This window comes from Labrus bergylta, chromosome 11 (assembly GCF_963930695.1).
Source record: "Labrus bergylta chromosome 11, fLabBer1.1, whole genome shotgun sequence".
Lineage (NCBI taxonomy): Eukaryota > Metazoa > Chordata > Actinopteri > Labriformes > Labridae > Labrus > Labrus bergylta.
In genome coordinates, this window is record NC_089205.1 from 3,902,473 (window position 1) to 3,926,174 (window position 23,702).

Here is a 23,702-nt window from a genome sequence, read left to right on the forward strand (position 1 = left end):
ATTTTCAAGAAATGTTTAATAAAGTACAATTTAAAAAAAAAAGGATGTCTCAATTCACGTTAGACTGTGGTGTTGGTCTGAGTGAGGTTGAAATAGATTCAGTATTCTGTTCCACCAAGTCAGTCAAATCTAAGCGTGATAATACGACCCTTTCAGGATACGCCATGCTCGCTGAGAGTTCATTGTGCTCTGGAAAGAGCGACGCAGATCGCCACCTGTGTATCACAGTGGGAGCAGTTTGTTTGAATTATGAGAAGTATTTAGCACGGCAGGTTTAGGATTAGGGTTATGGTTAAATAAATAAATGCTGGTATAACAAAATAAACACACTCAAGCAGACATGAAAATAACACAAATCCACGCGTGAGTTGGAATAAAATGGAGGTTTATTTAGAATCTTACTGGGAGCATCGAGACAACATCAGTGTTCAGGCTGCAAATGAAAAGCAAAATGAAAATGAGTCACTTTTTTTTGTTTGTTTCTTCACACATGTATGGACTCTTTTTTTAAACCTGGGCTCCATTTTTCAGATGTTTTCTTCTGAAGGACTAATTGATAGAAGACATTACTCAGACTTTTTCCTACTAGCCCCCTAGTAACTTTACTGCTGGGTGAGCTGAACGCAGCAGGACATAATCAGAAAATTCACAGCCAGCGAGCAGGAGGGGGCGATGACATGTACATCCTGCAACCGGCACAGGACCATAGACTGTATGCATGTGTGAACAACCAACTCTGGAAGATTTTGGGATTCAACCTGTCTAAAATTTTCTGGAAATCCTTCAACTCCATGTGTGAAAACAACTAAAGATTAAGCTCCCTGGCATAAAAATCTAACAACTTAATGTTTGAAAATAAATCCACTCTCCCACACATTGTTACCTGCAACACAAGGGTAGATGTACTGAGTCTCAGCCTGGTCACCTGAGAGGAAAAAAGAAGAAGAAACCAATCAAAAGTAGAAGACAAATTAATGAGCAAACTAAACACAGACATTTTGTCTTTGTTGTTGTTGTTGCAATAAGAGATTGTGGAGGGAAGCACCTTGCAATTTTGGCTCATCTCTGCAATGTTTCTGCAAATTTGACTGAGCACCCTATTTCTCCTAATGCCTAAACAGCTCTGCATGTTAGAAGCTTACTTTTATTTTACTGAAGCAGACAGCTGTGCTATACTAGCGAGGCTCTGGCTACCTCTGGCTTTGAGATACCCAATCCCACCTCGAACAGAAGTGACTTTTAAGACTCCATTACAGATTTGAAGGTACTTTAAAGACAAAGGCTTTGGTGTTTAGCAGAACGATTCAGGGTTTGGGTGCAAAGTATGTCTATCTGGCTTACTTGGCTGGTAGTAGTCGTAGATCTTGACCACAGCTGGCTTCAGGTTCTGCACTGGGAGTTCCTGTATGAGCCTTAATTCATGATTGATGGGGATGTCTTTCTGCAACTACAAGGAAAAACAAACAGACAATGTTGTTAGAAACTAATCTGCAGAACATTAAGTATTATTATTTCTCACTTTGACTCCTCTCACCTCCTTAAAGTAAACCATAACATGATCTTTCTTCTCTTCCACACGATCCACCAGCACAGCACGTTTGAGCTGTGAGGAGACAACAGCCGGCTGGATTATCATCACCATCATGATGACATCATCATCACTCTGGTCAACAATGAGGTATTAACTGACCTTCTTCAAAGACTCTGGGTCTGGGACAAATCCAGAGAGCATTTTGATATCCAGGATCACCATGTTTGTAGTGCCCTCCTCTCCACTGTATCTGTACACAGCAGTAAACTAGTTACTTAAAAAGAATATCCCTCACAGGGCCTTAACCTGAACTCCATGCACTGTTATTATAAGCTCCTTCACACAACAGTTATTGGGTAATAGCCTGATAACAAAGAGGTAACTAGATTGACATTTTCACATATTATAGGTTTTGTCAGATAATGCTTGTGCAAATGAAAATGAGTCAAAAAGACATTGTCTAATTCACACTAACACACAACAAGTCTTAAATCTTTCTCTAACTGTAAGTCTGTGCTGTTTGCATGTATTTGAATGATCCATAATGCAATTATTTGGAGGGAAAATTGGCACCAGTTTGTGTTTAAATTGAACTTACAAGCTCTTGAATTTCAGGGAAAGCCTGCGTCTGTTAGAGGCGCCGGCACAGTCAGCTTCTGGTTGGACATCCACCATCAATGTGCTGACATCAGTAGGAGTTGGGATGTTGTAGTGAAGAGAAATCTGGAAAACAAGTTCACAACAATCTTCAACTCTTCTCACCTGATTTTGACTGAAATTTTGTCTTTTGCAGCTTTTAAAAGCCAAATGTTTACTGATTTACACCGGACGCTGTTACTGTGAGAAACTCATTTCAAATATCAGAAAATATGTTTTCCCTTTGACTTGTTCTAACACACAAAAAACTCACATGCCTTTAAATGGATCAAATGTGAAATGTTGTAATGTAAGAACAATATGTACTCGTACTTTAGACTTTATTCATAAACGTGTGTGCTCTTGAATGTTTCACATGTAATGTCCATGAACAGTATTTTGCCTTAAATGTAAATTTACTCCCAAACAAAACAAGAATATCAGATGGTGAGTGACGCGGATTACAAGTTGTTTGAATAAGAACAAATCAAATGAAACTTTGGTACCATCAAATTAAGTAATACAATATAGAATCCTCTTGAGGGTCCAGGTAATCATGTGGAAACAAATTGTTCCTAATAACACAAATAGCACGTTTACTGACCTGCGCTGAAGCACACGCCGATCCCTTCACCTGCAGGCTGTACTTTCCGGCCCCGCCCATCAGCACCTGCTCCTGGTAGAGCAGCTTGTTGTCCTGGTTCACGTCAAAGACCAGCTGCATGCTGGGAGACTGAACCACCACCGTGCTGGAACCTCCTGGACTGAACACCAGGGTGGAGTAGAGAGCCAAAGCCTGCAGAGCTACCACTGTGTCCTACAACCAGGAACATTTGAGAATTTTATTATATTTTATTTATTTATTTTAAAGAGATTCTTGACAAGCCACGGGCTTTTCTAATAACATTGTTGGCAACATAGTTCTCTTTTTAAAAGAGTCCACTTTGACTCTATTTGAGGGTTACCTGTGTGGAGGAGAAGCCTCCATAATAGTTCTGCTTAGTGGTCAGCCATCTGACGATGCGGGTGGAGTATCCCAGGTCTTCAGCAGTGGGAGAAGAGACGCCAAGTTTGGCCAGCAGCACATAAGAGCTGATCTCCACAGACAGAGAGGACGAGGTGTCTGCAGCGGTCTGAGACCAGTGGAGGTAACCTCCTGAAAACACAAACAGAACAAACAGGCACGAGGTGAGATACTGTCACAGTAACGAGACCAGAGGGATTTTCTTGAGGAGGACGACTCACCTTTTTGAATTGCAACTGTGTCAAGGTGTCTCAGAAGGTGAGCACGGGTCTCCATGTCACCTGCCAGGGTGAAGACGTACGCCAGCAGAGCGGTGGCGTAGGTGTTGCTGAGGTCACTGATGGACTCCCTGAGGCAGGACAGGCTGCTTTTCACCACAGGATCCTGCAAAGATTAAAAAAAAAAATGTGATAAGGAAGTAATCATTGTAATAAATGAAGAATTAAAATATGAGGGGTTAAAACACTCACAGTTTTAAAAAGAATGTTGTTTTAATAGTATTGAATAAACAGTCTTCTGTGTGTCACTGAATGGTACCAGTGAGCTGTCAGAGTGACGTATAAATGATACAGCTGAGACTATTGCTTTTGTTCACTTTTAAGATTCAGAATAAAGCCTGATCAGGTTAGAAAGGCCAATCTGAAGACTCTGAATGCTGTTTGTTATTCAGATCAATATCCATGCAAACACTTGATCCCATCGTTTCTTTCCTGGTTGGTGTAAAATAATTCTGACTGCTCATTTCTGCCCCTCTCCACAGACATGCTAATATCTGTCTGACAGTCCTCCTGCACTCTAACCGTTAATTGACTGAAGTGAGTTTGCAGCTTTAATTAGGGAGAACAGCAGAAAAACACAATACACTGGCCAGTGACAGTCTGACCATCTGGGATTTGGTCAAATGCCAGAATGGCCGACCAACTATGGGCCGTTTGGGTCACAAAGAAGGATCACAATGTAAAATGGGTGAGCTATCATGCTGAGAATAAACGATTGTAGGCACCGACACCTGAGGTTAAATGAGCATGACAAAACTGTTTCTCATATAAAGACGTACTTTTCATGGGTAAGTCAAGAAGAAATTAAAAGTTTGCTTGATTCAAATCACGTCAGCCTGCAGAGAATAAGTCCACAAAGGATGTGTTTTAGAACGTGAGGTAAACAAAGTAAAACTGCTTTTTCTTATTCTGGTGACCCACTGTGACATTCGTGTGTGTGTGTGTGTGTGTGTGTGTGTGTGTGTGTGTGTGTGTGTGTGTGTGTGTGTGTGTGTGTGTGTGTGTGTGTGTGTGTGTGTGTGTGTGTGCGTGCGCACGTGTGTTGAAAAGGACATGGCATTCATCGATGTTAGAGCACAGGTGTGCTGTGTGTCAGTCGATGTCTGGGACAAATTTCACTCCAGGAGTCACACTTCATAATAGAAATAAGAAAACAACGACGAAGCTGTTTGTCCTTGAACAAGTCTCTACTCACATTACTGGATGAGTTCATCTCCAAGAAGGCAGCAGTGATGTACGCACTGAGGGTCACTTCATCAGAGACGCCGCCCTGAAGAGAGAGAGCAAACAGAGATTTGTATTTACTGTGACAAGGATGTCCAATGACAATTACACAAAAGTTTATAAAAAATATACATTAATGGCAATGTAAATATGTTCCCATGCCGATAAAGATATTTTCTATTTTGAATTTGACCCATTTTCGTCTTATATCATTTCTACACAGTTTGTGTTTACCTTCATTCTGTTGTTGAAGAGTTTCCCCGACTGTTGGAAACAACCATGTTCCTGTTGTCTGCGAACCAGCCAAGACTTTGACTCTGCAATATTTTTTGGGTCAATGAAGACGAAAGACCGTGCTTTGGCGAAGGATCTCAGCACGAAAGCCGTCAGCCTGAGGACGTTAAACAAAGTTACACTGTAATCTAAGTGAATACTTGATTCTGATTGGCTGCAGGGTGTCTGTTTATTCCAGATAATGAACCTCTTTACTCCCCATCCTGCCTTTGTTTGGTGCACATTATACCCCACTGTCTCCTCACATTTCCTGTCTCTCTGTAGAGAAGTCATTAGAACAAGAGACTTAAAGGATTCAGTAATGTTCTCACCAAGTGTTCCCTGATCCGCTTCCAAATGCGCTGTAAGCTCCTCCCCTATGCTTGTAGTTCAGCTGTCTCTGGTAGCCTGTAGAACAATCACAGATGATGACACAGACTCACATTACACTTGTTCAAAACTCAGAAAAACTTGCTTTACGTGTGAGCTGATGTGAGAACACAGCAGGAAATATTCAGGAGAATTCACAGTGATCAAGTTGAAGGCGGTGTTGACGTCTATATTCTACTACCGTCGCACGATTTAGACTGTATGCTAACATTTGTTGTGATTGCTCTCAGTGCACTTTCTCACATTTCCCCCTGTAGTCTGAATCAGCCCTCTGCTGCGATCAGGATGATCGATGTTATCACAATCCCACCCAGAGGTTTAAACAACACAAACTTCAGATTTGATCAGGTTAAAACAGGATTAGATCACCTGATCTAAATCCATTACAAAACCCTTTTTAAACTTTTGAACAAACGGGCCCAGCAGGTGTTTAAATCTGCTCTACACATGTTTTACTTCAGTAAAGATTAAATCAAAGCATCATGGGGCTTATCATCCATGTGTGGCCTGCTGTCCAAGTTTTCTTATAGAATAGCTGTTTCCTGTTTTGAAACACGTTCAGAAATCAAAGTTTAGCATCAAATAAATGATAATATCTCAATAAATCATCTTTTTAAGATGTTTTTTAATAAATGTCATGGATATGTTTATAATCTCACATTACCTTTCATTATGTCTCTCAGTATGAGCCATGGTTTCTCTTACAACAAGTATTTTTTTTGTTTAGGTGTGTTTCTCAATTGGTTTCTATATGTGATGTTACTATGACAACCATTGTACTTCATCTGCATAACTGTCCTACCTGCAGGAATCTTTAGTTTTTAACACATCATGTACTTTATTTTAAGTTAGTAAAAACAGTGAGGTACGTTGATAGAAGGAGGAGATATAATATATATATATTTTTTGTTGCATTGATATGAAAACAACAGATACACACCACTGGTCAGGAAGTTGCCCGCCTTCTCCATGATGGCCGGGGTCAGCTGCTGCGTGTTCTTCAGGTATTGGAGGATGTAGATGTTCGGGGCCAGAAGCGCCATGTTCTGCTCGCCGCATCCATACGGCATCTGCAGCAGACCGTCCAGGTTCTTCAGAGCTCGGCCCAGGATGTCACCTGAACAAAAACGCTGACTTCATTTCTTGGTGCAAATGTGCTCAAATGGTTAAATGTTGAGCACATCAACAACACTGAGCCTCACTCAGAAACACACTTACACAGTTTTTACATTCATACAATCACCAACGGTTTCTTATCTGGGATTTATTCTCAGCTAAAAAGAAAATCTACAAATACTCGAAATGACTTTTAGGCACAACTGAGAAATTATTAAGAGAAATGAAATCGTTTGATCTGAAATCTGAGGGTGAAAGTGAAACAGAAGTGAGAAACATATTTATTCAGAATCAAAAAGTTTTGAGGATTAATTTGTGCTAAAACTGTCGTCTGTGAAATGATTGAACGTGTGGCAGATTGGCATATAAATATCTGCGTCTAAAGGCAGGTTATAACTGTTGACTTTTTTTTAACGTAATTTTAGAGATTGTGACCTAAGTTTTTAGTTTGTTCATCATTTAACATTTTTCAGGTTAGACCAAACATTGCATGATTCAAATAAAAGTGGACTACATTTAAAACATACCGTCAAATTCTGTGTATAAGACACACTTTAATAACTTTGTCATCTTAAAGGTCTGCTGTGTCGAATACTGTATACCTGTGCGACCAACATACCAGTCTAAAATGCACAGATACACAGCTGCACAGAAACTGCACATTGAAGACTTGAAATCATCAGAAATTAAGTTTAAACCTTTTTTCCCTCGGAGAGACCCCAAAACAAACTGTGGCTTATAGCGGAGAGATTTGATTATTTTAAATGTGCAAAATAAATGATAATTTCAGTAATTAGAAGTGTGTAAAGCTTCTTGAGTCATGAGTGTTTGCTGATTTTGTCTTAAGTTGTAACAACAAATCCCAGATAAGATAAGAACACTTTGGGAAATGAGTCATCTTAAAAACTTAATGAAACGTAAATGAGTTGAGGAGAAATATCTTCCTAAGAAGAGTTGGTGACTGGGGTTCATCGATCTTTTCTCAACCTTACTAGTCGAGCTCTTTTTAAAAACCATGAATACAGAGGTCCATAAATCCTTTCAGGGCAACGCCACACATCAAAGTCTGTTAATAGCTGTTAAGACGCACAATTTAAAGACAATCACTCCGGTCACTCAAAGAGAAATCATCAGTTTACCCAGGACTGAAACAAGAGCACGGGCAGATCCATCAATCACATTCTCAGGGAGCGATATCTCTACTTCCTCTGTCAAAGTCTCATCTGCAAACAGAGAACAAATCCTTTACAGAGAAGAACAAAAACAGGGACTCAGTATGCAAACAAAGATGTCAAAAAGATTGACATGATGATGTGGGGAAGAATCTCTGTCATTGACCACGCTGACCTTTGGGACAGAGCAGCCAGTTGTGGGTCTTGATCACCTCGGTTCCTTCAGCCTGAGGAGCAGAGATGATGTCAGTTCCACATATTTTGCATGTGATGCTATTGATAATACTGTAATACTACACAAAAGAAAAGCTGATCTCAATATCATGTCCAGTCTTTTTGTAGCCTGGTGCTATGACACTTTGATACATATAAACACTGGTCTAAATTAGACACATGTATACATGATTTTAAGTATTTGGTTGTCTGTGCAGTGAAGCGCCTGTTTCTTCTTTACTTGACGCTAAATGTAAAAGTTACTGATCACTCTGCAGGCTCAGAGGAAACAACCTGACTACTGTCAGTTGTCAAGTTTGTCTAACACAAATCAGGAGAAGCAGCAGCCAGATATTTCTCTGTTGATCCAAGAAAAAAAGAAAGATGACAACAAAGCCAGAGTGCTGTCTCATATAGAGGTCAACCCCAAATAAAAGCAGGGTGAGTGCATAGATTCAAGTAAATAAAATCCAGATATATTAATTTGAGTTTCGCTCTATGAGTTACAGATTCTTTTTCATTGTGTTGTAAGGTACAAACCTTTACAATGAGGGATTTTGTGACCACGTCAACGCGACCTCTCTCTGGCACGCTCACTATCTCATTGTCACATGAAGCGTGAGACGCCACAGCCTCAGCGGTCACAGACACGTTCACAACCCCTGAAACAAAGGGGAAAAACACATTATAAACTATATGCCAGATAGACTGTTTTCACTAGAGTAAAACAACAAGTTTGAATCCATTTCAGTGTAGGAATACAAAGGAACTTTACTAACTTTATGTTCTAGTTTATAGTTTTTTTTAATGCTTTTGTGAGGATGAGTATGAAGGCAGTTTGAGCAGCTTGTATAGAACAGTTGGTGCTGTCACACACATGCACAAAACTCTTGAAAACAAACTAAAGATTTTAGGGCTGAGGTGCATGTGTGAACTTAAACAGCTGAATGTTTCACTCTGACTTTACCCAGACTTATTCCTGCCAGCCCTGCAATACATTTTCAACATGAAGTTGGGGTGAACTCAGCAGGAAATATTCAGGACAATTCACTGCAAGCAAGCAAGAAGCGGTGATGATGTCAATATCCTCTGACTGATATACTTGAACATATTGTAAAGGTACATATTTTTATCATAGCGTTGGACCACTCCTGGGACACAAGCGACTCGGGAAGATATCAGGAACAGCCTGTCTGAAACTTACTCGACATTTTCAGGGGAGCACGAGTAAAAACGTCTAGTGTCACATAGACAACAATAAACTTGTCCCTCACCTAAAGCTGTGGGATCCATGACCCAGCTGAGGGTCTTGCGCTCGTTGCCACACAAACAGGATGTGTACTGGTCACCAGAGAGGGGGGTGAGGGTGTAATCCAAGGAGGAGGCTGGAGTCACAGTGACCTGTTCAAAAGAGACAACTCTGTATTTTATGATGTTCAAAATGCAAACAATTAATCAATCTGAAAAAAGATCCAGACAAGCTCTTCATAATGACATTGATAAACTTTGGATCCAGATAATAAAGTTGATTATGCATGACTGTGTGTGTTACAAAAATGTTTTTTTTTTAACGTTATTTTAACTGATTTCAAGAATTAAAAGACATACAAGTATGTTGTTAGTACTGAAGATATATCTGCTTTATTGGAGTATTTTCTAACAACTATTTACTTTAACCCCTTCATATTACAGCCTCTCCTTTTTTAAGGTGAATTTTGGGGCTAGTTATGCCTTTATTTGAGAGACAGGACTGTGGATAGAGATAGAGAGAGAGAGGGGAAGGACATGCAGGAAAGGTCTGATTCGAACCCGGGCCGTCCTCTGTACCTCTGTACATGGGACAAACTAACCAGTAGGACACCGGTTTCACCACTTTCAGAAGAGCTTTCTTAGACTCAATAAAAAAAAAACGGATGCTGTCAGTGCAGCGGGGGTAAACTCGAGGTGACGCCAGGGGCTCTTGAAGATTACAATCATATTGTCTAAGGTAGGAGGGATGCTACAGGGCCTTCTTCGGGCACTGACCAGATCTGTTCTTCTTCAGGTTGTGGAAGTGTTGAGACCAAGACAAGTAGTGGTTCTTTTAATAGATATTAAAGCAAACGTTTCACATTGTTATGTTGTAGGGGTAAAAACATTCATTACCATGATGCAGCTGGACAGGTAGTTGAAGACGGTCGCCTTCAGCTCAAAGTTCTCGCCTCGGATGATGGAGTAAGGCAGGCTGAGCTCCAGGAAGAAAGGCTGGAAGACAGTGAGCTCTTTACGAGGAGCTAAACCGAAACCCTGAGGGGACAAACAATAAGCCTCTGTCTCCCAGGTGGTGATGGTGTCAGGAACAGTGAGGGGCACATCCTTTGTCCCAGACTCTCTGAAACAGCAAAAACAAAGAAACACATCGGTCTCCGTTATGGCTTGAAAATTTCAAGAGATCTCAGATTTCTCTACAGGAAATCTGACACTAATTGTCACACTGAATAACAGCATTAAGAGTTTTCACAGTTAAAAAATTAAACAGTCCAACATTATTTAAGTGCTTTCAAACCTGATTACAACCTTACCATCAGCATCAAAGCTGTATGGGATGGATCAACAAACACTTCGTAAGTAAACCCATTTTTTATCTTTTCTCTGATTGGCTGTTGTGATCCTGCTTGGAGAGTAAGACCTAAGCCATGTTTTTATGAAGCACAGGCATTTCATATCATCAGGGGGCTTGATGTGAGTCTGTAAGCTGTTAAAATTAAAATAAGATGCTTACTGTAAAACGCTCACATCAACAAATAATAGGAAGTACTGAACAAGGACCTACTCCAGATTCCGCCAGTCAATGGGAGGGTGGAGTTGACATTTCACCGTCCTTGTAGTCTGAGCTCGGCCTTAAACCCATACCATTTAAAAATAAATTTCCAGTTTGTTGTAATTGTCTAAACTGCATTTTGGTTCCTTTTTTCTTAAGGTTTTCTTTCCACCCTTTTTGTTTTTAAGATGAGGTCTTTGGCCGCTCCACTCACCACATGACACATGGATTTGAATGTGAATCTTTGGTGTAACATAATGACGTAACGATATAACATCAAAACATTTCTAGCGCCTTATCGTGAAGTGCATGCTATAACATTTAATCCTGCAGGCATCACTGCATACCATCATGTGTAAAAGTTTGAAAAGCTCACCCAACTTTCACAAGGTCCCAGATCCAAGTCTCAGGGAAAAAACTGCGGACTGTCTCTATAACTGAAGACTCCTCATTGCCAGGACCTGGTGGACCAGCCATGCCCATCCTAGCCATAGTAGGAATCTCCATGTCATAACCTCTGTGTCCTGTAAAGAACCCGGAAAAATATTTCATCAGAACATGAGGATGTTCTGCTTTATATTTTAGGACAGCTTCTGAGTGGCTCGGGAAAGGCTCCTTATGAAACAGATGCAAAAAAACAACAATACCAAACAATGACAAATTCAACGAGCAAGTATGATAAATTAAAGATAAAAAGTCACCATAGCCCCGGTGGTATTGTTCTCCTCTATAGATGAGGCACGATGGCGTCCGAATAAACAAATTGGTTACCATCTTCAGCCCAACATTCTAGATGATCCAACAACAACAAGAAATAAAGATTATTTAAAAATATGTTAAACACAACAACCAAAACCTTTAATATTGGAAACATTGCACAAGAATTACCTGGAAAACGTTGTAAGCATCATCTTCGGCACGCCGTGAGCGGTACGGCTGATATGATCTTTTTGATCTCACTGTCAGGCACTCTAAAGCGTCTTCAACTGAGTATGGAATATGGGTAGATTTTCTGACTGGCAACAGATTAAATATCTGAAAAGAAAGGAATGGCAGCAAGAATGAGTTTCCAATGAGTTTCCAACAGGGGAAATATTGGTCTGTCATGTTAAAAACAGTCACCTGGTTCTTGAAGGAGACTAATAGGCACTTACCTTAATGAAACATTTACCTTTTCTGCGTCCAGAGTTTTCCCGGGCTCCTTGATGAGGACGCTCTGGTCGATAGCGCTCACACCACACAGAGAGTCCGGCTGGGCTGTCAACTTTAGGGTGTTTTCTTCTCCTGGGACAGCTGAGGACGGAGAAAACTCCAGCGACACCTGACACAAGGAAAAACTGATGTTGTCAATGGGACAACAATAACTATTTTCAAAACCAACAAATCTGGGAGATGTCAACACTGACCTTGTGACTGAAGCATTTCTCAGTGGAGAAGTCAGAACTGTGGGCGATCACCGTCTCACTGGGGAGGACAGCGTAAGCCACAACCTGGACGTCTGGGGACATCTCAGGGGACACTCTGAACTTAAAGGACATCTCGCCCTCAGTCACTGAAAAAGTCAAACAGGCTTTTAATAGACAGAATTATACAAATGGTCAACAGGTTCCCCGTGCACAGCTGATATGTTCTCAGGTACGCACGGTTGGAACTTGAAAGAAAAACCATGAAAAATAAATCAAAACTCTGTGGCACACTGAAAATAACTGCATTTTATTGTGATCGAACAACACGTTTCGCCTGTGGCTTCATCAGGCTGGCTGAATGTGATATCACACTTCGTATGATTGATTAATTCAGTGGTTCTGGAACTTTTCCGGGAAGATGAAAATGTGCCCCCACCCTTCATCTAACACATCAAGATGTGTTCAGAAAAAAGTTCAGAATAGCAAAAAAGTTCAGAATAGCAGTTCAGTGTGTGACAAACTGAAAACACTAGCAAGCGACTAAACTGAAACTCCTACATTTGTGACGTCTGGTTTGGAAGGTGATTGAATCTTTGCTGAAAGTCTTCAAATTATTTCCCATGCTTTGCTTTTGTGAAAAAACAATATGCATTGTTTAGGTTAAAGGTAAGGTTGATCATTTTCTCTAAATACACTTTTTAATATTTTGGTTGAACTTGTCTTTGGGTCCTGACAGAAATTAATAACTCATGTGCTTTGAAAAAGGAACAAAGAAAATCCGTCATCTGTATCAGTTTGTAAGCCTGTAAAAACTTTGACCAATGTCTGCACGAGGTACCAATCTGATGAACCAATCACACGCCTCCCTGTCTCCCTGCTCGTTCTCTACCCCATGCTTGAACGAGTCCACACTCAAAGCATGAGCTGAGGTCCGCTTCTTGACAAATGGCGCTTGTGCATGTAAGTGAGGGGCGTGGCTTTTGAGGGAGCATAGAGGTGGGTGCAGACGGAACACCGAGGGAATGCTACTCTCAAAATCATGCTAGTTTTCGAAAATTACCAACACTGCCTTTAAGCGTTGCCAGGTTCCCCTGTCATAACTCCGGGCCTGACCTTAGGCTCCCAGTCCATATTTTTGGAATCACCAGATAAATGGAATTTATCGTTTAACATTTCAAAAAAAATATTCAAATATAACCACACCAAATCCACTACAGTAAAAGTTAACAAAAATCTTAATGACAGTGCTTGGAATTTTGATACTTTTAGATGCCCCCTCTTATATACAGGAGACCCTGTATTACAAAGTAAGAAGACTTTTATGGATTTAGGTTTCCAGTGGCTTTAAAACAAAGTTCAGTTTGTGTTTGTTGAGTGAACAACCTCTGGGTTATGCAAAAAGATATGAAATCCTGCCTCCCTCTAGTGAAGAAATCTTTAACCTGAGAGGTTAGACAAACATTTACATTCTGGGCCCCCGTGGCAAGAAAGTTCCTGATTCATGATTAAAGCCAATATTTTAATACCTGATCCATCTTGGACTTCAACCTGTTTGAATCCTTGCCATACAATGACTCCTCGGGATAAGACCTGTGGAGTTTAAAAGACACATAGAATAAGTAATACTCTCTCACAGTGACACCTCATTCTCATTACAGCAGATTACAAACTGATATAAGATATGAATATACTTAGAAACAGTTCACCTACCAGATACATCACATCCGCAGAGCCCTGGGCTTCCCCAACTACAACGAAACGGATAAAGATTTCTTCTTCTGTGTCACAGGCCAGTGGTTGATCCTTCTTCTGCACCTCCAGGGAGCTGATTGTTTTAGTTTCTGGAGCAAAAGGTTTGACCAAGGTCAGTGTGTGCTCTCCGGTTTGGTAGTAAGGAGATCGATGCCCGTCGTACCTCACTGAGGGTTTGCTGCTTACCTAGATTGTGGAGTGAAGTTCAGAAATGAGCCTACGTCTGTTGACCTTAAACCAAATTCAACAAAGAGAGAATAATTTCAATTTGAATTCCATCCCCCCCTCCTCTGGAAAATTGCACACTGCATCATGTTATTTTCGGGTTTGAACTTTAAACCTGTTTATTGCAAGTAACACAGTATCTTGTTCAGGTTTATGCCGCTGAAGTAAACCAGGGTAAACTATGATGGAGTAATATACTGCATAGTGTAAAACAACTTGGTAGTCAACTCAGTATACAACTTCAGAACCCTCTGTGTAACTTATTATTACTATCCCGACATGGGAGTATATGGGTAGTGATGTCAATCATCAGATTTTATGTCTGTATGTTTTGTTTTTGTGTTTGTAGATACATGTTGATACAGATCCCTAAAAGGCATAACTGTTGATCATTATAACTGATGGAAGACGAAATCTGTATATCACATATTCTGTTCTCGACAAGGACTGTTTCCCTGCAAAGAAACCAAATCCCATTCAACACGATTGGTCAACTCAACTAAAGCGGGATTCACACTGCAAGATAATCGGGCCGATTTTGGGCCTGATTCCCTCCTTCTGACCAAAGTCAGCAAAGGCCTGACTATCTGATGTTCCAAAGATTATCTGGTCAGATTCTCCTGTGGTGTGAGGTGTGTTAAGATTGATTTTAACCTCTCCGATCTGCTAGGAAGACGATCGGTGCGGCCCTGATTTAAAATCGTAAATATTAAACGTGTTCAACATTTACGATCAGAAATCCTGTGGTGTTGACGGCCAAGCACGGTCTCTGTGAATTGTCACGTGGAACGGAACAATAGCCAATAGGGAAGCAAGCTGACTGAAGCAGGAAGCACAACAAACATTACCATGGCGACAACAGCAATCGTGAAGCATAAAGTTAAATGGATGTCATGAATTCAGGACCAACTTGTTGATTTGTGGCAACAACACGAGTTATATACAACGTGTCCTGTAAAACAAACCACGATCCAACTGACAAGGAAAGGACTTTGACCAAAATTTTTACCGTAATGGATGTACCAGCTAACAGCTAGCCACATTTAGTTTGCCCGTCATGTTTGTTTTCTCTTAAATCGCGACTGACTGCGCAAGATTACACTTTGTGATAGTCGAGACTCTGGTTGTCGGCGAATGAATCGGTTAGTGTGTGGTGTGCAACAAGACGATCAACTCGACACACCACACACTGTGCGATCTGAACTGTTAATCAGTCAGGATTGTTGTCATGTGTGGGGTCTCTCACGTTTTCAAAATCGTTTAAGATTTAAAAAATCGTGTAGTGTGTACCAGGCTTTAGTCTCAACAAAACAGAAAGCAGTACATTTCTCTTCATAAGACTCCAAAATCCAGTCATATGCAGATATTTGTACAGATGATCTGAGAGGATCAGTAGAAGCATATTGATAATTTAGGTCTTGGCCTTTTTGTGTGTTTTGATGTTGTCTTAGTTTTTAGTGCAGTTTCACATCGTACTTACGACAAGCTGGATGTCTTGTTTAAACTCAGCTGTGCTTATCGTGAAAGCTGCGACACCCTCACTATCAGTTGTGAGATTCTGCAGCAGACGGGATGACCACCTCTCTCCCTCAAACAGGTGCACCTTCATGTCAGGAATGGGCGTGTTGTCGTAAGTAACAGCTTTGACCTGTTAAAAGCACAAAGGTGTACGACTAAGAATACAAGGTTGGACTGTGTACAGGATCTGATGCATAAGTGGTGAGCGTGCACTTACTTTTCCCTCCACATCTGATCCTTTGTTGTAAATCTTGGGTGTGTCCATGAAGAAAACCTTTCCGATAACGTAGGATATATCGAGTCTCTTCTGACTATCATGTGCAATTCCTGTTCAAGAAGCCTCAGTGTTAAAGCTCTTAAAGATGTAAACAATAAATACATTTGATTCTCTTGAGGGATTAACTGTCATTCTCAAATTTATATCCAAGATTGACACTTGCCTGTTCCCTCCTCCTCCACGCTGGCCTTGAGATGCAGTGAATCTCGCAGCACTTTTTGGTCAAGTTTTGTGAAAGTTGACATCATGATGAGAAAAGTTGCGCAGCCGGCCTCATCTGCCTAAAGAGTTTAATCAAAGTTTTTTGATGTAAACAGTATGTTGTATGTGAAATAGTGCACAAGCTTTGTAAGGTTCCAGCAGACTCTACCTGTTTTATCTCCATGTAAGACGGGGCAGTTATCTCAGGGACGCCATCTGAATTATCAGTGGTAGCTACATAGTTCCTTGTATAATAGCGACTGAGAGGTCGGTGCATCTCAATTTTAACATTTCCTGGTACAGGCTGCCCGTATGTATACCTACATAGATAGACAAATAAAACGTGTGCTGTTTGAATAGAGACATTTTCTCACCAAACTGTAACTATGTTAATTTGTTTAAGAGTGAACGAATGAAAAAAAGCATGACTTACTTTGCACAAACTTCAACTTTGATGTCTTCATGCCCAATACTAACTTCACCAGGTGCTTCTACTTTTACCTCAAATCTTGGCAAAACTGCAGACAAAACCTCATTTTTATTATTGCTACAACACAAATGTATTGCAATAGAAGGTATTAAAACAAACAATAACTCACCATATTTCTCCACCTTAAAGTCATGAATAATCTTCTCATCACCAATCGACACAATGACATTGTAGGTTCCTTCGCGGGCCTCAGAGTTCAAGGAGTAAGAAAGCTGCAATATTTTCCCGTTGGATTCTTTTTGTAACCACTGTCCAACCCTGTTGCTGGCTGAATCCTGTAGTCATGACAAAAGTGGGGAATTAAAATACAGAGAAAACATGTCTTCAAAACAGAATAAAGCCCAGACCACCCTGATTCATGTTGATCCTTCTCTAAATGTTAGACAACAGTGGGCAATGCATTTAGCATAAAAGTAAAAAAATGTAAAATGGCTTTCACTTTTTCAAACAAAACTTCCTCCCTGAAAAAAGCAAGAATGGTTAACTCAAAGAATAAAACACATGCTTCCTTGTGCCTAACAGCTCCAGAGCGTCTCTACACATGTGGATGAAGTGCGGAGACGCTGACAGCTATGGACAGTTTTAACATCTGTTTATATAAAAGTAAGGTCAACGTCCCATTTACAGAATTAATTGACAATTCATTCATTTTTATAACAGACAGAGGGGGGAATTGTTTTTCTGACTACTGGAAAGTTTACGACTGACATCTCTTATAAATACTGCAACGCAGTTACCACCAACTCACAACAGGCGCTTTTTACTTCCCTAAAAACGTGTGGCTGTTAGCACCTGTGTTTGGGAATTAGATGCTTTTTGCAATAACGTCGATTTGCATGAAATGGGGCCAACTTCTTTCTCAAATGACAGCATAAAAGCTCATTTTAATACACACAAGAAACACCACCACGTGGAGACGCTGTTTGCTCTGCAGTGCAGTTAGGGGTGCAGTGAACACTTTGCATGATTTGTGAATTAGACATTGTCTTTTTGACACTTTTGCACAGGTTTAGCATCTGCAAAAGTCATGTAATCCTTTTGTGAAACAGGTCCTGATTCAGCAACATTAAAAAAGGCATGTCGATATTGTCTTACCTCAATTTCAATGACAGTGTACTGTGAAAAAAATAAAATAGAGAGATGCATTAGAGGGCATTTTGAATTATATTCTTTTCATTGTTGTCAGTGTCTTTATGAATCTTAGTTACATTTCACTTTCCATAGAAAATCAGTCTGTTTAATTATTTTCAGTTTTTATTGTATAAAACACTGTTAATGTATTTCTTTATTTCTACTTTTTAAGAGGCTTCTTAACATAATCACAGAGTTGGCTTTCTAGTGAGTTTCAGGAACAACTTTTACAATGGTTGAACAAAACAACACATATTTAACTGTTACAGTAAATCTATTCAAATATATAATCAGATCAGCCCAAGTACCAATCTTTAGATGAATAAAATCTAATAATCCAGGAATTGAAACACTTACCAAGCGATTGACAGGTCTCAATTTGCTGTCCAGTGAGACGACTCTGAAATTCACTGAGGAATTTGAAAAGATATCATGAAGTTAAAACACCTCATCATCTGAGTATTCTATTCAATCCATCAATCAATCAATCAAATCAATTTATAAATCATTAAAAATATTCTCAGACCCTTTAAATACCAATTGTAAACTACTCAAATGTTATTGATTATTTCATACACAAACAGAGATCTTCTGTTCACGTCATCATAGATAAATTAATCAGCGTCACCTGTTTGTCCTGGGAGGTAGATCGGTTTATCTGTTTGGACGAATGTGCTTGGCTGGTAGGCTTTGATCATAACTTTTCTGACTTCTTTTGAGTAAAACGTTGCCCCTCGGACCTCCACCTCCAACATTCGGACTTCATCTTGCACTAAAGGAGCCTGTGGAAGAAGGTTACTTGTCTTAGACACCTGGAGAAACACTTGCACATGAAAACTCTCTCAAATACTTTGGTAGAATTCCAATGCTAACTGTCAGGCTTGCGTTTACATATATTTACTTTAATGATCTTGAAGAATTTATAAGAAAGCTCAATATTTTCAGATCACTTATTGGTAAATAATTTCTTGATTCAAACAGCACATTTAAAAATGAGCTTTTATAGGTTTTAGAAGCAAAACGGAGATTAGAAAAACATTTAGTTTGGTTCAAGTGGGGCGATTAATTGATTATGAAACGGATGGACATTTATATCAATGTCTCTTTATGAGCTGCAAACACAAAGAAGAACATCAGATATTAGTTCATTTGTTTTGTCATGTATTAAGCCCGTAATCACTGCTGGGGGGTCGGTGTTAGAACAGATCATTTCCTGCATGTTGCAGAAACATCCTTTTGTGACATTTTCCACATAAGATATTCAACATTTAATTGTTCGATGAATGCAGGGAGACATCAGAACAAGCTAAGCAAAGTATGAGAGGTGCCACTTTGTCTACAGGGGGCGCCAAAATGAACACAAACAGAAAGTTGCTCACAGGGGTTCAATTGGTTGTGAAAGCTGATTATTTTGTTGGTACCCCTGTCTTATGATTTTCCATTTTTAGTGTCCAAATGAAGTCGTGTTTTTAGAAGTTATAACACAAATTCCACAGAGAATTTAAGCAAAAAGAATCTCAAAAGCTGACCATGAACTTAATGCAGGTGTGAAACTCCTGACTGGATGTTTCCTCCATGAGAGTCACATTCTGCTGCAGGGACCTCAGAGTGACGGTCATGACCAGAGTCTCGTTGGGCTTCAAGAGGCTCGCACAGAACGGCGTTTCAGCCCCTGCTTCGATGACTGCAGGAATGGTGACCATGAACTGCCTACACACATAAAATTGAGCATCGAAATATTTAACATTGAGCTAACAATCAAACAAAAGTGTGAATTTGATCCATTTTATAAACAATGAAAGTGAACTTACGGCCCTGCCACTGCTTGATCCACACACATCCAACTCAGGTAGACAAACAGTGTCCATGTTAACATCTGAACCTCAGGACGACCCATGGCTGACTGTGATGAGCCCCAGAGACAGCCTGTGTTAAATAAACTCTGCCAAAAATCAATGCACCTCTCGCCCACATCACACACGCCCACTCATCAATTCTGGGAAGCTTTTTATTCAATCATTTACCGTACATATGAAGCCAAAGTCCTGGTTTTTAGTCAGGAGGCCTGCATAAAATAAGGCTTTCAATTTACATTTAGCCTACAATTTATTTTATTTCATTCAGTGGTTTAGATACAAAAGACTTGACTTGACTTAAATCAACTGGAGCTGAACAATAAAGTCGGTGCTTTAGTACAAAAAAACTGCAGTTCCACGAGTGGCCACTTGAGGCTGACTCCAAAAGAAAGACAATTTCTTTAAGGCCCCATAATAAACACCACATTTGACAACAGGATTTTACGTGGTTATAGCGCTGAACAAAACAATGGTCTAGGTCTCTAAAGCTCAAATATTTCAAATTAATATGTGAAAGGTTTCTTTTTTTGGCCGCTTAAGTGAAAGGTAAATCTATAAAAACTGGATTTGTTTAATTAAATAAAGTATCCTTGATCATAAATTCATGTCTAACGTTTGTGTCAAATCAAACCGCTAGAAAATCATGCAGTCACTACGGTAACCAAGAAGAAGACAGAGAGGACACAGTGTTGAAACTGTAATTAATGGGAGTTAAATTAGAGCTTTCTGTTTGTGAAAACAGCTAAATAGATGCATTTTTAAAAGTAACTGAAGGTTAGCTCTGAAACATTGCCCTTTAAACTCAGAGGTGTAAATTAACGAATTACATTTACTGGCGTTCCTGTAATTGAGTAGTTTTTTGCTGTACTTACTACTTTTTAAGTCGTTTTTTAAATCTGTATTTTTACTTTTCCTTAAGTAGGTTTTCTGTTAAGTTTTGTAATTCGCTACATTTTGAATCACATCCGTTACTGAGTAAAAAAAAATAGGCCTGCTGCAAATGATTTTCCTTCATCGCTTCAGAGCGACGAGAGACAGAGAGGCAGAGAGAGACCCTTTTCTTGGCTCGGTGCCACTTAGTGATGTGTCAGTCATGAACGATTCGTTCAAAACGAACAAATCATCTGGGTGAACGAACTGAATCACTTACTGAAAAGAGTCGTTCATTTCTCAACTTCAGTTGCGCTCTCCTCTCTCCCGTCTCGTATCTCTCTCCAGACCTTAAGAGTCGCTCAAAGCCCGCCCTCCCTCTCCCTTTCATGTCAGTGATACGTACTGACTGAACCTACAGGACGGAGTCGGTCGGGAGCTCTGTGTCTCTAAAGCCCGCCCCTACTTCTCCCTCTCATGTCTCCAAAATTGAGGAAATAGAAAATATATTATTTAACATTTAGGTGTCGCGAAAATGTATGTGCTTTTTATATCTGCCGTCAGTTTACAAACGGCTTTTATATCCAACTTAATTTCACTCAGCTGACTGTTTTAACATCTACTAACGATCGTGTTTCAGTCAGTACAGTGTGTGTGTGTGTGACTGAGGCTGGTGACTCGCAGTCTTGCTCGTTCACGTTCACTGAACGAACTGAGAGGAAGAGCGGAGAAGAGCGGATTTGTGTTCTGAACGTACTGAACAGAACGGTCGGGGAAAATAAATGTGTTTGTTTTAGCAGCTTTCAGTTTGCAAACTGTAGCTTTATCCAACTAAATTCTCAGCTCATTGGCTTATTATTCACCACCGGCTGTTCTCAGTATGATCGCGAGCAGAACTAAACATTCGGCCGTGTTTCACCTTATTCAATTCTGATTCACAGGCAGAGCTGCGGAGAAGTACCGAACGATTCGGTGAACGAATCTTTTGAACGAATCACTTTACTGAACTGATTCTACTGATTCAGTACACTGAAAAGAACTGCTTTTCACATCACTAGTGCCACTTCAGTATAGTGCAGCATGGATAAGCTCCTCCTCTAGAGCAGGTCTACCTGCTGAAGGTGTTAAACTGATAAAACTATAAACTGATGTCTTATTATCTTCAGTCTAAGAGGATTCAGATAAGTTGGCTGTGGTTCTTACTCTTGGGCAAAGAAGTGGCTGAGGATGCTTTTTCTTACTGCAGCGTTCACGACTACAATCGCCGCTGCAGCTCCGAGCGATAAACACATTTAGTTCCGGAAAGTTTTTCACAATAAAAGTCCCTAATTGCCATCTCTGTGATGTGCTTTTATTTTGAAGCAGACGTATGAGGATGTTGGGTGTTATAAGCTGCTGCAACTTAACACATCTCAGATGTGTGAAAATAAATACTTAGAAGCTTCAGTAGCCTGCTAATAGGTAAACAAACAGTGACTAAAATATCTAATATTTAAGTTCATAAAGGCTCATTTTAAAACAATAAATAGATTATCTTTCATCTCAGGTTTAGTTGCAGCTAAGTCAGCCTTTGAGGCTGTCTTTGAGACTAACCAGCCTCAGAATAATAAAACTAAAAACACTAAAATACTCTTTACACTGGTTATGATTGAGACAAAGATCCTTTTAGTATTTTCTTAAATAGTTTAAAGGCTTTATATGTGATTTTTCGCACTTAAATGTAATATAAATCAAGTATATCCTCTGAAAATAACTCTGTGAGTCATGACTGTCTACAATGGGTGTAACACCCGAGTCCCACTGTCTGTGATGTTTTCAGAGTTTTCAGAGTCCTATCTTCACTTTGTTTACATCGCCGGGACGGCCGGCTGACTCCTCCCCTCTTGTATAAAAGTTGTTTTATTGAGGGACTAGAGAAAAGAAGAATAACATACTGTACTCACTGCTTAACTGTGTTTCTAGATCACGCTCATTTCGAGTAAATTTACATGCAGTGTGAAGATATGAGCATAATAAAGATTAGCATTAGCATGCTAACACAACAATGCAGCGCAAGTTGTTTTAGTTTCATGTTGGTGCTAAAGGGCGACATCTGCTGGATCAAAAAATCACACATAAAGCCTTTAAACATTTCCCTTCATAAAACAGCTGATTACTTGAACATATAATCCTTGATTATTTATTTATCATTATATTTTGTTTTTGTCAATGGGGTAGAAAAGAAAATGTTTATCTGAAAGATAAATCTTTGTAAAGATTGGCCTTTCATTAAAAAAAACTTTGAGATTAATATCCTCTCGTCCTTTTTTCACGACACATAAGAGAGATTTAACATCTGCGTTGTTAAAAAAAAGTAACTAAGTAACTTTTACTTAAAGTACATTTTAAAGGAGTTACTTTTTACTTTTACTTGAGTACATTTTTAAACTGGTACTTTTACTTGTACTTAAGTAAAATTTTATCAAAGTAACAGTACTTTTACTTGAGTAGAATATATTAGTACTCTTTACACCTCTGTTTAAACTGTGTGGGATGCTTCTTTGTAAACAGACTTACAACACCAAAGTGATACACCCACATTTCTGCCCTCAATTTGGGAATTGCTCCACGAGTACAGTAAACAAAACATGCCTTTGGAGAGCGAAGTCCAGCATGTAAAATATAAACACAATGTGCAGAGATAACAGAGGGTTTGGAAGAGGAGACACAAACGCAAAATTCAACAACATCACTCGACAGAAGATGTTGAACAAGCTCTGATCTGAAAACTAGGAAGGTCTTGTCGGCTAGGTGATTGAATCGAAACTTGCTTTGAGTAGATATTGATAGTGGGTCGTTGTCAGGCTTTGTTTGGAGTGAGCACTTAAGTTTCATTCTCTGAGCATCAACAGGACAGGCAGTTGATGCGTGTCACACCCTCTGTTGATTGCAAGCTGAAAATCTGGTCTGACGCTTCAGTGTGGCCACAGAGCCCGGGCATCCACGACTACTGTTTTGCCTATTTCCTCTGGTCATCTGCTAAACGCAACATGTGCGACAAAGAAATCTCTGTCATTCATGGGAACAGGAAAAGACAAACCTGTCATAGACAACGAAATCTTAACAACTTGTCTCTGCTTAAGAAAGCCTCTTCTATCCACCCTTTGTTTACTTTTGGCCTCTGGGACTGTCAATCTGCTGTGAATAAAACTGAATTCATCCAAGCACTTGCAAAAATGTCAGACATTCAGGCACTTGCCCTTACTGAAACCTGGATCCGCCCAGAAAATACAGTCACACCAGCTGCTCTTTCTGTTGACACAATGTTCTCACACACACC

The 23,702-nt window shown here is 39.8% G+C and overlaps 1 protein-coding gene across 1 annotated transcript; it reads right to left on the reverse strand.

The window, feature by feature from the left end:
• Positions 1–368: 368 nt before the first annotated feature.
• LOC110002848 (alpha-2-macroglobulin) lies at positions 369–19,572 on the reverse strand. The gene is made up of 36 exons (XM_020658520.3): positions 19,469–19,572; positions 19,187–19,367; positions 18,286–18,439; positions 18,015–18,067; positions 17,622–17,642; positions 16,636–16,801; positions 16,470–16,554; positions 16,206–16,356; positions 15,999–16,116; positions 15,776–15,885; positions 15,521–15,688; positions 13,774–14,001; positions 13,590–13,653; positions 12,064–12,209; positions 11,829–11,978; positions 11,546–11,692; positions 11,359–11,446; positions 11,034–11,181; positions 10,003–10,228; positions 9,132–9,258; positions 8,398–8,519; positions 7,820–7,871; positions 7,612–7,695; positions 6,297–6,473; positions 5,299–5,374; positions 4,928–5,084; positions 4,665–4,739; positions 3,413–3,575; positions 3,133–3,323; positions 2,772–2,984; positions 2,130–2,254; positions 1,691–1,781; positions 1,535–1,603; positions 1,342–1,447; positions 884–925; positions 369–433 (listed from the first exon to the last, which is right to left on the reverse strand). The coding sequence occupies exons 1-36, from the start codon at positions 19,552–19,554 to the stop codon at positions 429–431; spliced, it is 4,365 nt and encodes a 1,454-aa protein (XP_020514176.1). The 5' UTR covers positions 19,555–19,572; the 3' UTR covers positions 369–428.
• Positions 19,573–23,702: the final 4,130 nt, after the last annotated feature.

Coding starts and splice junctions, on each gene's coding strand:
- LOC110002848 (XM_020658520.3), bottom strand. CDS start 19,554: ATGGGTCGTCCTGAGGTTCAGATGTTAACATGGACACTGTTTGTCTAC. Junction 11,693..11,828: donor AAACTCTGGACGCAGAAAAG/GTAAATGTTTCA, acceptor CTTTCTTTTCAG/ATATTTAATCTGTTGCCAGT. Junction 1,782..2,129: donor TCCCTGAAATTCAAGAGCTT/GTAAGTTCAATT, acceptor TGCTGTGTACAG/ATACAGTGGAGAGGAGGGCA.